The sequence below is a fragment of the Orbicella faveolata genome, unplaced genomic scaffold (assembly GCF_042242905.1).
Source record: "Orbicella faveolata isolate gen_17 unplaced genomic scaffold, um_ofav_v1 contig_1, whole genome shotgun sequence".
In the NCBI taxonomy this organism is placed as follows: Eukaryota; Metazoa; Cnidaria; class Anthozoa; order Scleractinia; family Merulinidae; genus Orbicella; species Orbicella faveolata.
Genome location: NW_028301536.1, coordinates 24899463 through 24911238, shown reverse-complemented (window position 1 = coordinate 24911238; position 11776 = coordinate 24899463). Strand labels below are relative to the sequence as shown.

At 39.2% G+C, this 11776-nt stretch overlaps 1 protein-coding gene and 1 long non-coding RNA gene across 2 annotated transcripts; one reads left to right on the top strand and one right to left on the bottom strand.

Annotated features, from left to right (window-relative positions):
- Positions 1-218: 218 nt before the first annotated feature.
- On the bottom strand, positions 219-3191 carry LOC149118505 (uncharacterized). The gene is made up of 2 exons (XR_016209525.1): positions 2479-3191; positions 219-1858 (listed from the first exon to the last, which is right to left on the bottom strand). It is a non-coding gene; the product is annotated as an uncharacterized LOC149118505 (long non-coding RNA).
- Positions 3192-3215: 24 nt separating this feature from the next.
- Positions 3216-10106, top strand: LOC110066471 (furin-like protease 2). Its single transcript, XM_020773699.2, has 8 exons — positions 3216-3436; positions 5122-5304; positions 5636-5803; positions 6290-6430; positions 7171-7332; positions 7826-7972; positions 8778-8942; positions 9333-10106. Exons 1-8 carry the CDS (start codon positions 3310-3312, stop codon positions 9359-9361), a joined length of 1122 nt encoding a protein of 373 aa, XP_020629358.2. The 5' UTR covers positions 3216-3309; the 3' UTR covers positions 9362-10106.
- The last annotated feature ends 1670 nt before the right edge of the window (positions 10107-11776 follow it).

The window sequence follows — 11776 nt, the reverse complement described above, 5'->3', positions numbered from 1 at the left end:
AATCCCTCTGCTGGAATCCGCAGGGTAGCAGAAGGAGAGAGAGGCTGAGTAATGGCTGGAGAAGTGATAAAGAACGCGCCATTCAGTTGAAGGGTTTACACATTGACTGATATGGACCGCCTGGCCAAGGACAGGGAAACTAAAAGCACTTTCAATTGGAGTGAAAACGCTTCAGATCAGATCAGATCAGTGACGTTCCTCAATTAGATTATGTGTGGTTATGTTTTTTTTTTAATCAATATGAACTCCCAGTAATCGGGCGTGTTTAAAACTTTTTCCAACTTCTCTTGTCTGGAAATAGTAGACGCTGGAAAGTGAAATATTGATGATGATATGTCTTGATATATCGTTGATATTTGTTTCAGTATTGATGTTTTTAATATCCTATCTGCAGTCCGCATTCTATCATTTATAACCAGAGGTGAAGTTTGCCTTTGAAAATATGGGTGGTCCATTGGAATGAATAGATGGTCCTTGGAATGGGTACCCAAGGTGGTTCATGGACTGGGTCTACAGGGATCTATAGGGGTGGTCCAAGAACATGGCTCTATGAGGTGTCAGGTGTTCCATGGACCAGATCTACAGGGTTAGACTTGCCACAAGTCGACCTCATGAGTTTCGGGGTAGAATAGCGTCAAAATCTATACAGGCGTCCATTGGGGTGGGTAACCCGAAAACACTGACCCCCTGTCCGCGGGGCCCAACTACGGACCGGGTCCGCGGACTACCTATGGACCGGTCCACGGACTACCCCTACGAACCCCCTCTACGGACCAACCCCCCAAAATAGAATAAATAAAACAAGAAATAGATATTTCACTTATGGGTTGTTTAATAGATCGTGTCGGCGAAATTTCGAACGTTACATTTTGCAAATGTAACATTCTTTGGTTCAGGCTCGGACGCAATTCAAGTCAAATCATTACACATTTCCATTTCCTTTGCTGTGGCCATACTGTATATGAAAGACCGTGAAAGCCTCCAGGAAGCCTGCGGGAAGCCTTGAAATTTGTGCTGTTTCCTCTCCACCATTTTGTTCAGCCCATTCTAACGTGGATTCGTGAACTCATTCCAGGCTTCATAATTTGCTCAGCGCAAATTACAGATACAAACAAGCTTGAACGACCTAAAAACACGTCTTCCATGGCCAGATTGAGCCACGAATGGAAGGTAAACATCTCCTTACGCTGAAAACAGCTTTTAAGCTTTGGGGGGTGGTCCGTAGAGTGGGTCCGTAGGGGCAGTCCGTTGACCGGTCCATAGATAGTCCGTGGACCCGGTCCGTAGTGGGGGTCCGCGGACCGGGGGTCAGTCTTTTCGGGTTACCCCTATTGGGGTGGTCCATAAATTGGCTCCAAGTGGTGGTCCATGGAGTGGGTCAACAGTGGTGTATAGGAGGTGGTCCATGAACTGGCTACATGAAGTGGTTCATGGACCGGGCCCATAGAGTTACTCCATTGACCTGGGTCCTTGTTTAATTATAAAATAAACACTAAACTTCTAATATCCTCAGTACAGCTATTATATCAAGAAAATGACAAAAATGTGTTAACCTATTCCATTAAAGTTTGGGTGCCTGAAATTGTTCGAAACTGTTGTTGGCAATGAAATTCTGGACACCGACAATCTCAAAAACTGAGAATGCATCGTAAGCAAAAGGAAAACTGGACCTCCATTCTATTGCACACAGGAGCATGGTAGCAAGTAACCGCAAGTTTCAGGTCAACTCTCGTCGTCTATCGCGTCTGATACTCTTCGTGCCCTTCGACCATGCAAATGGTCATGAGAGTTATGGGAGAAATCATCGTGGATTGTCGTGCCGTTTTAGCAGGGCGCAAATGAACAAATGGACTGACACCTGTCAGTAAAAAAAAAAAAATAACAATAATTCACTCATTTTCTTATCTTGGTCAATTTCTAAAAGCAAGGACATTTCCATATGGATCGAGGTGGTATTGATCGTGTCATCTCAAAATTACTCTCTCAAACTGGCTACTCTCACCCTAACTTATTGGGTTCCCTTGGTAGCCGTTGGTTTTAAAAGGAAATTTTTTGGCCCAGGTTTAAACCCGTCCCGAAAGATATTTTTAAAACTGACCCAAGTCAACTATTAGACTTTACTTAAGTCACACCTGATGTTAATGACTACGCGGCTTTTTTTAAGCTAAAACATAAAAGAAGTAACAAAGAAAAACACAAAAAACCGTAAAAAAAAAAAAAAAAGAAAAGAAAAGAAAAGAAAAAATTCGAAACCGGGTCAAGAACTGCTGAGGTGATACTAGTTTACTTAAGTTCCGCGTGGCAATTAAATAAAGGGAAAACGCAAAGCGGTGGAATTAATCGATGATTTCGAAGATCCTACTCTTCGGTTATAAATCAGATAAAGAAATAGATGTGATAGATTTATGATAGTTTTCTTTTCTGTACAGGAATGGAAGTAGACATAGATAGGGTAGAAACAGGAAGTTTTCAAGGCACCTGTTTTGTGTTTGATCAGTCATTTTCTGAGCTACCCACATCACGTCCTTCGGATTTCATGTAACTGCAGATGAACGACATTTGGAATATTGTCAGATTTACAGGTATTATTACAACTTCAAAAACTGCCGGAAGGCATGTTAGAATTAACTAGTTAGCATACTCTGTCTAGGCAAGAACGTTCTCGACATGATAAGTTAGAAACCCAACCTGTTTACACTATATCAAGTTTGTGATGTCAATGGCTATTAGATCGGCTAAGGACATGGGAACAGTGGTTCAAAAATCATCACCGGTATCAGTCATAAATAAGAAATAAGCATCGTCTGTCAATATTCTAAAAGCACTCACCTTTTTTTTCGCTAAAAATAATAAATTCAAATCAGGATAAGTGCCCGTAATAAGTTTTGATCGTCAAAAATTAGAATTTAACTTACTAGATTCATCTCCTGGGGGCAACCGGGGTTATCTCCACGCGAACAAAGTACTTACCTTCGAACAAGAGTTGCAAAGGCGATATTTTTTAAAATATACTTTGCGTTGTCTTTCTGTGCATAACTGATATCTTCCCTTCAAATGCTGAAAATAAATTCGTGTTCAGGAATCTTGTTTTCCTGAAAGATTGTTTTCGATTTTAATTGACCACATCGACACCCAATTCGCCACCTTTGACATCATATGAGGATACCGCGATAAGCACGTTTATGGGTATCTGGTAGCAATTCTATTTAAGATTTGTGTGTCTGATGTATTTGTCAGTAGCGCAGGTCAACAACTCGAGCAAGAGACATCTTTGTTAACTTGAACAAGCGGGTTTTAACTACGTCAACCATGGGAGTGAAAACTGGCTGTTTCCTTGTCACATGGGCTGTACTTCTTGCAAGTGGAAGAGCAACAAGTGTGGAAGACAGAGAGTTCATAGAGGCAAAACAACCGAGCTTGCTACCGAGCAATGAAGGTAAACAGATTTAACTTTTGTTAATCTTCTTGGTTGAACTAATCAAGGTTAGCGACCTTGATCGAAGTCTCATGAATCAAATTGTATCGCTAGACCCTCACTACGGGTTATCTTCCTTAGGCACTCGCCACAATTTTTAGATCGCATTTTCCTCCTTGATCCCTGCTTGAACGTACTTATCAAGTTTAGCGATCTCGATCGAATCTTGTTACGGCTGGCAATCGTTTCTAGAACATTCCCGACTCAGGACAACGCTTAATATTAATTTTTAGATAGAAGTTTCCTTCCTAAAAGACCTTGAATTGCGGACATAAATCGAATTACTGTAAAAACAAGGTAACTTTCACTCACTTGAACAGACCAGCAAATAAGCTTCTTTACTGTTTGTAAAAGAACCCAGCCCAAAAAACTCTTAACCCTCCTATCTTCAAGAATGTCTCATGCAACCTGTTCCTAACTATGAAAGTCTCTTTAGCGCATGAAATTATAGACTATTTTGTAGATAGCACGAAGTTGCACCTGCACGTCACTTGCACTAATGTGATTTGGTTGTCCCTAATATATAGATCCCAGCGAGCATTCATCTTATATTAGCCAGTACAATTAGAGCTGCATATTTAAGTTAAGAAAATATTTTAGTGTTGGGTTTCCCTCTTTATCTTCTTGCTTTTCACTTCATCCCACGCAAAATATTTCTTTTGTGGGTTTTCAGCTTTATATCTCGGAGATTTGCTCTAATGAATGTGAAACATACGAACTATATTTCACTCACCCTAACTCAGTTCTTGTCGGTGTCATTTTTACCTCGTGAGTAGAAACGTGTTCGTCAAAAGAAGTGTCAGGATCGTAGGCAGACGAAAATTCTTACCGAGGCAATATCAGAAAAGAAGCACTTTGTCTATATCATGATTTACTTAATTATTCAACATTACCTCTAACAGGAACCTAAGATAGATAAATAATATAAATTCAAATCAGTTTCGTACCCAGGCAAGTGTCTTGGTTCGACCCTGAGTGAAGTTTATAAACATTGTGCCTAAGGCTTAAAACACGTTGTTATTTCTAGCAGGAATTTCAGCCGCCGCCATGGTAGGCAAATTATTTTTCAAATTTTATTGTTATTCTTGTCATATATTTCCACGCTCAAACTTTATGTAAATATTTTCAAGTTAGTCCATCCCCTAAAAATGTTTCGTTTTCCATCGCCCTCCCTTGTAACTCAAAACGAGTGAGTAGGTTGGTTGGTTCAAAACATTTAGTTAAAGCGGACGAGAGAAATACTGACAAATTAACAATTTTAAAGCTTGTTACTGAATGAAATATGAAGTTTGTACTGTGTTAAAAGTGAGGGAAGTAAAAAAAAAATAATAAAGTTCAAATAAATGAATAATTTCAAGCGAGCGTTCAGGTCATCTTCTCCGTGTCTGCAATTATACATCAATGCCACGAGAATTCTAAAAAACAGTTCGAAGACTGGGCTATGAGGACTGATTTAAATGCCAGAGTCACTTGAAGATTTAAATGAAGCGTACTATAGTTGGGAACACCCGGAAAATGGAAGAATGGAGCGATTCGACAACTCTTTTTTAACTTTTTTAAAAAAATATTGGGGACGGCCGCGCGACGGAGAACGCGAAAAATTGCCTTACGTTATTTTACCTGGTATTTTATTGCTTTCACTTTAGGCATTTGCATTAAAAACGTTCCGCAATGTGCAGAGTGCCTGGACCACAGGACATGTCAGAGATGTCAGAAAGGCTTTCTTTTACTTGAAAGTTATTGGGGCGCACTATGTGTGTCTAGCTGTCCTGACGGGTTCACCGCAATACAAACAGAAGAAAATGGCTTAGTGTGTAAAAACAGTAACGGTATGAGACTTCTTTAAGTAACGGTATAAGAAAGAGTTACAAGTACAGTGAAGACAGCCAGACGTACATAAGTTTTGTTCAGTTCCCTATGGTTGCTAAGACAGTACGGTAAACGTAAACTGACAGTAACTTACCACTGAAATTTTACACATATGTTTAGTTAGTGCTGCATTGTATTGGTTAGAAATTGTATTAATATTTGAAATCTGAAATTCCAACTCAGATTAAACTGTTTTGAGGATAGTTTCGTTTTCTAAGATAGATTTTGCGTAATGGCTGGAATTACACGTGTATCATGTTTGTCCACTCAAATGTCTGTTTCTTGTTGTAGGATGCGGTAGAATACCTCAATGTTCCCAGTGCGAGGAGAAGTTTGCTGACATTTGTGACAGATGTGAAGACGGGTTCCTACTCTTGCAGCAAGGCACTGGCGCCGAGGTTCAGTGCGTTGCTTCGTGTCCCGTGGGATTCGTGAAACACGGAACAAGATGCCGCGCAGGTCAGAACTAAATACAATGCATTATTTTCCACTGTAGTAACATTCCAACGACCGTGCTTGTAGAGGAAGCCAATGTTGCAAAAAGGAAACTGACGGAAAAGCTAACGATCAGCCTCTAGAAGTACTTTTTACTCTCTTCTGAGTATTCTTACATGAGTTCAAGATTATATCATCTAAATTCAACTATAAATTCGCCATAAATGTGACGATGGTGAATTTAGCTTGTTCATGATCAAAGTCGTCCGTTTTACACAACTAGTATTTGTGCTACTGGATGTCACATCGACATGCTATGGTCAGTCAAAAGTAGGTTGACAAAAAAAAAAATTTAAGTCTCATGACATTAGACTACTGTTGTTGTTTTTTACTAGGAGAATAGTTTCTCTCATCCTCTCATCATAAGGCTTCGACGAGTTTCCCCCAACTTTGTCCTAGGATCATCTTTTCGGTCTTCTTCGCTATCTTGCTTTCTTCTTACAATTACAGAAATGTGCGAGGATTTCTTCTGTTCACGTTGCAAGGAAGGCTGGGTCCTACAATACAAAGGAGGAACTAAGTGTCTCTCCAACTGTCCATATGGCTTCTATAGAAAGCAAGATTGGTACAGCGATCAATCTTACTGTGAAAGTTAGTAGTAAAGGCAGTAAACTGTTTTCATTTGCCTCAGTGTGTGTAGTTCAGAAATATCATTTCTGTAACCGGTGGCGAAGTGCGACGATCGAACGGCCAGTGCATTGTTTCCAACGGAGTGTTCCGTAACGGAGTCTTAACAGGGCTAGTTTTGTTGTGTTCTTTGTATGGGCGAGGTATTGTACTCCCACAACGCACATATCACTACATTGAGAAAATGAACAATAGGAGGTAACCAGAGATGAAATAGCATCTCTTGTGCGAGATATATGTAAATGATACTCATACTTGCATCATTATGCCTCAGGGAACAGCGGCTACGGGAGCTGGCGACAAGCCATTTGGTTCATCCTTAACCTTCATATCTGGTTATCCTCTTGTAAGGTGGCTTGCGTGAAGACCTATGCTATTGACTTTCTTTCACGCGGCACAGCGCCGTCGTCACAAGGGCAAAACTAGACGTCTGCAGCCAGACTACCTTACAAAAGGGTAACTAGTTTCGGAAATGATTTTATCACTCAGAGTTCAGCTGGACTTTATCAACGGGTACTGTGTAATAAAACACTGTTTGAATAGCGAACCATATGTACCGTTCCTCATTCTATCGGATATTTAAAATTTCCTTTTCATGCATGAGCCATGAAGTGAAAACATTAAGTAATTAACCATCAATAAATTAACCAAAAAGATAATTCTTGTAATCAATAAACGACTGAAAAAAGCCACCTGTTTTTCAGTGTGCCGAGCGAATTGCAAGAGCTGTCAAGACTCGTACAACTGTGATGTGTGTGAAGACAACTTTTTTCTTCTCGAGAGCGTTTTCTCCAAGTGTGTACACTCCTGCCCTGTTGGGTATCTCCCAGACAATACCCAGTCCCTGGGAAAGGTCTGCAAGACAGGTAGGCTGCATTCATCTGAGTCACGTCCTCCTTCTAACGCACTCAAAAGGAGCTAGGGCTGAAGTTTCATGTTAACAATAAGCATATTGACCTAATGAAGCGCGACAAAGTTCTTTGCTGTAGGTTTTTACTAGACCTTGGCCTTGACCGTGCACAAAACACAATAATTGTGTACTTCTGACGGAGGAACTTACTAATAGAAACGTTTCTGTTACGTAATTAAATCATAGTGAATGAGCGCAATACCAAAGATTGTACTCGGTACGTCGTGGTCGTTAAAACATAAATCTTGTCATCTTTCCTCCCTACTTTGAAGTTTGCTGAGTTTCATAACCATTTCCCTCTGTTAAGATTTTGAATTTCATTTGAGAAAAGTGATAAATGGTGACAAACGATAACCGCAAAAAATCTCAATACCTGTTTATCCCTGTTTATCAGATAAGAGAAAGAGCATTCAGGCGGAGTAAGTAAGTAAGCTATTATCTTTTCATAGATAAACTCGGCTGCTTAGACGAAAGATGCTCCCAGTGCCAAGAGGGCTGGTACCGAATCCGCATCCGGAAGGTCTATCACTGTCGCATGGAGTGTCCATCGGGATATTTTGGGATAGAACAAGCAGGAAAGCCAAAGATTTGTGGCCGTAAGTATGCATACATCAAGATTACGTCACATAGAGATCGGAAGCTGAAAAGACACCGATGAAGAACACATCAGAGGGCCTCCCTCATTAAACGAACGGGGATGCTTAAAGCTATGAATGATATCTCTAAAAGAGACAATCTGAGCGTGGCTCAAGCTTTGATTGACTCCAAAAAGAAACATTTCAAACAAAACAATACTTTAGGGTTACGTTGACTGGAATGGCAATAAAAAAAACCCTGTCATCAACTGGAAGAAAGTTTTAAGATCTGCCTGATCTCCTTTTTTAAGTTATTTTGGTGGTACCTTATGTGAACTAGATGGGTTAAGACGATAGCCGTCCGTTTTCAAGAAGCTGAATGAACAGAATCCTCAATTTTCAATCCGAAAGGAGACGATATGCATCTCCGCCCTTTATCATGGGAACAACTTCCTCCCCCCAACTCATTTCACCGTAAGGCATTACTAACAAGCTGCAATTTGGTGACCCAAAATTGGCGGTATGCATGACTTCCTTGACAACAAGCTAAGAAAATATTCTTAGACAAATTATCACCTCTGATATATCCGCAGGTTTTATGGCATGCCGGTAAAAAAGTACCACTGAGGAAGATTTAACCCTCATAGGAAGCGTTTGTTTTATGATTACAACTGCCGTCTTTTCTTAAAGCATCTCTATTTAAAGGAAATACTATTGGTAAAAGGGAAATTAAAAGTAACGTTAAGAGTGTGAAGGAGGGGGATCCCCCATGAAACATGCAAGGTAGAAGTAGATCATTAATACATACATGGTTTTTCATGTTTAGGTTGCCCGTATAACTGCCAAGAATGTCTAAACCCCCGGGAATGCCAAACGTGTAAGTCGGGTCTGCATAAACTCGTGCGTGGTGGAAGAGTGTATTGCGTCTGGCATTGCCCTAAAGATTACCTGGCTCATGAAAGCAACAACAATGAAAAAACATGCGTGAAAGGTAAGAAAGTCACTTAGATTATACTTCAAGTGAAAAACAGAATGCTGAGGATTTTTTTTGCTATATTCGCTACTAGATAGTGATAACATACTTAATTGTACTAATAAACGAGAAGTTCTCCTGAAGTAGCCGATCGGGTCTGACTGGATTCTCTGTGCACTATGATTGACTAAAAGTCATGCCTTATCGGGATACAGAGTGTTTTTTCGAGTTTTACATCAGCTACATATTTTTGCTTCTAGTTTTGATTGTTCAGTGGACTGTTGTTGTCCTCTGTCATTGATGGGCCAGAGATGGTGGAAAGCGAAATTATCAGTTGTACAGAGCAGGGTTCATACAATATATAAGAAAATATTAATCCTCTGAGATGTTTCTTTATTTAATTTTCAGCAACTGGCGATCTTCTTCGACGATTATAAGAGAGAAACTACGAGCTGATATAACATATATACGAAAGTTGGAAGTGACATTTTGTTTGTATTTTTTTTTTTTTTTCGATAAATTTCAATGTAAATAAAGGAAGACGTGTAGCTGCGGCATTAACAAACCCTTCTTTAAAGTTATTCCAAAAGATATTATGAAGATAATGGATGGCTATTTATTTAAAAGTTCCCCTCGCATCATCGCCAAAAATTATTTAGTTATAAATCTTAATGAAATCCTCAGAAAGGAAATGTCTACACAAAAGATAAGTGCTGCTTAAAAGAGTTTCGATGAGGTTATTGCATTGGTTGTTCGTAATTTAAACGAGATATATCCGTTTCCTTTCGCTTTTTAGTTTGTTTTGTTTTGTCTCATTATTTACTCCCTTCAATCGTTCCTTTATCACTGAGCTTACTTGGATGTTAAAATTAAAGTGCACTGGAAGCAAAGGAGATTATTATTTACTCAGAGACAAGAAAAAGATAAAAGGGACGTGGGGAAATTTAATCAGGCACAATCAGCACATATTACGTTGTTTTCTTTGTGAGTAAATTATTTTTTTTTCTTCTCCGATTTCGCACGATGCCCGAATTATCTGCTTGGACCTGCAAGATTGAAATTGCCACGGACTGAATGTAAGAGAGAATATATCTTCCATGTTATTGCTACACAGCTTTGCTCCAAAAACTGTATTCTTGTTTCTTTCTCTAAGTCAATAAATCAGGCTCACTATGTTGAAAACATGTGTACTGTTTTAATTTTTAATTAAAATTAAAATTAAAATTACATGACCACTGGCGCAGGGGGAGCAAAGGATATTTTCCACTGTCAGCGAGTTCGATCTTTGAGTAAATCCGTGATTTAATGCTATCTAATAATGTTTTACGTCTTTTATAGGTTTCATGACTGAAATGATTGATACAAAATGATAACCGGCCATGGGAAAAATGAAATACCGGAAAGCGAAGACAACGTAGTCAAGCATGTTGTACAATGTTAGATATATCCGATAGCTGTTGTACGAAAAGGCGGGAAAACTATGTGATGGCCGACAAGAAGAATAAGATTAACTTGGAAAATAATATACTTATTGTTTCCATTAGTGTAGCTGCGGGGAGGAAGGGGGAAGGGGAACTTAACCCACATAATATCTATTTATTTGCATTTTGCGCTTTTTGACCTATTACCAGTGCGCTTGTAACAGTTGTAATCCAAGCAAAACAGGCATCAAAAAATGATGTCAACGGACTACAGGATTGAGGTTAAAACAATTATTAGACTTGCTGTGAGTTATCTGAGTTGTCTGGTGTAACTTAGTGTGACAACCGTGTACCCAGCTGAAACAAATAACAACTACACAAGAGACGAGATAATCCACTCACAAACAAAAGCTGATCGATTTGGACCATGTGAAAGACAACACGTCAAAAAGGTCCACCCTTCGATTGAAACCTGTCCCTGGTGCTAAGACTCTGTAAACGTTGGTTGTTTTTAACTCCTTTGTGCATCGGATGACTTTACGTTTAAAAAAATAAGGAAATGATTGCATCAGGTTTTCTCCTTTGTGGGAATTTGCCATCTGGCCACAAATTTTAAAAATAACATTTTGTGCTCCATGTAAAATGCAAACCTTCCGCTGCGGCAAAAATCAAAAGACCCTTTAATGCTTTTTTTTAACCCAAGTCTTATTTAATTAACTTACAAAATAGAATTTGCTTAGCTATAGCCCTATATTTTAAAATTTGACCCTCTTATTATAACTTTCCTTTTTATCTTAAAATGTTTAAACTCTTAACTACACTTAATTTTCTTTTTGTCATTTCCATTACGAGTTAAGATCCAAAGTTAAATGCGTTATGCGGTCCCAAGACAGCATTACATACAATGATGAAAAAAAAAACACCAATGTTTTTAAAATTGCCTGCTCACGTAAGATTTCTTCCAAATTTTTAATCGGAGGACCAAAAGCCATGATAAAGTTGGCATTAAAGCACGTTTATATTTTGAGTCTGTGCTCAGTGTGTCGCACGTTAAAATTTAAACATGCCTCGAATCCATAACTAGTTTAACAATTGACGTTAGATTCGGTACATGTGAGGTTGGGGGCAGATATTTGAAACGGTCTTAATGACAAAATGGTTTTCCATTGTTTGCTGTTGCGCCATTCTGCCAAACAAGGTGGAAAAACCAAAACCCTACTGCACGAAAGTAATCGAAAACTGAGTAGGCATCTGAATCCGTTGTCGTTGAAAAGGTTTTTGAATAAACACTTTTTGTTTGCCGTTGCGCCAATCTGCCAAACAAGATGGAAGACCAAAAGCCTATTGCGTAAAAGCAATCTCGCACGTTTTCAAACCGAGCAGGCATCCTCATCCGTAGTCATTGAAAAAGTTTTGAATAGGTACTTTAAT

Excerpts from the sequence above, each read along its gene's own strand:
- LOC110066471 (XM_020773699.2), top strand. The coding sequence starts at position 3,310 with ATGGGAGTGAAAACTGGCTGTTTCCTTGTCACATGGGCTGTACTTCTT. Across the intron at positions 3,437-5,121 it reads CTTGCTACCGAGCAATGAAG|GCATTTGCATTAAAAACGTT; the intron begins GTAAACAGATTT and ends CTTTCACTTTAG. Across the intron at positions 6,431-7,170 it reads CGATCAATCTTACTGTGAAA|TGTGCCGAGCGAATTGCAAG; the intron begins GTTAGTAGTAAA and ends CCTGTTTTTCAG.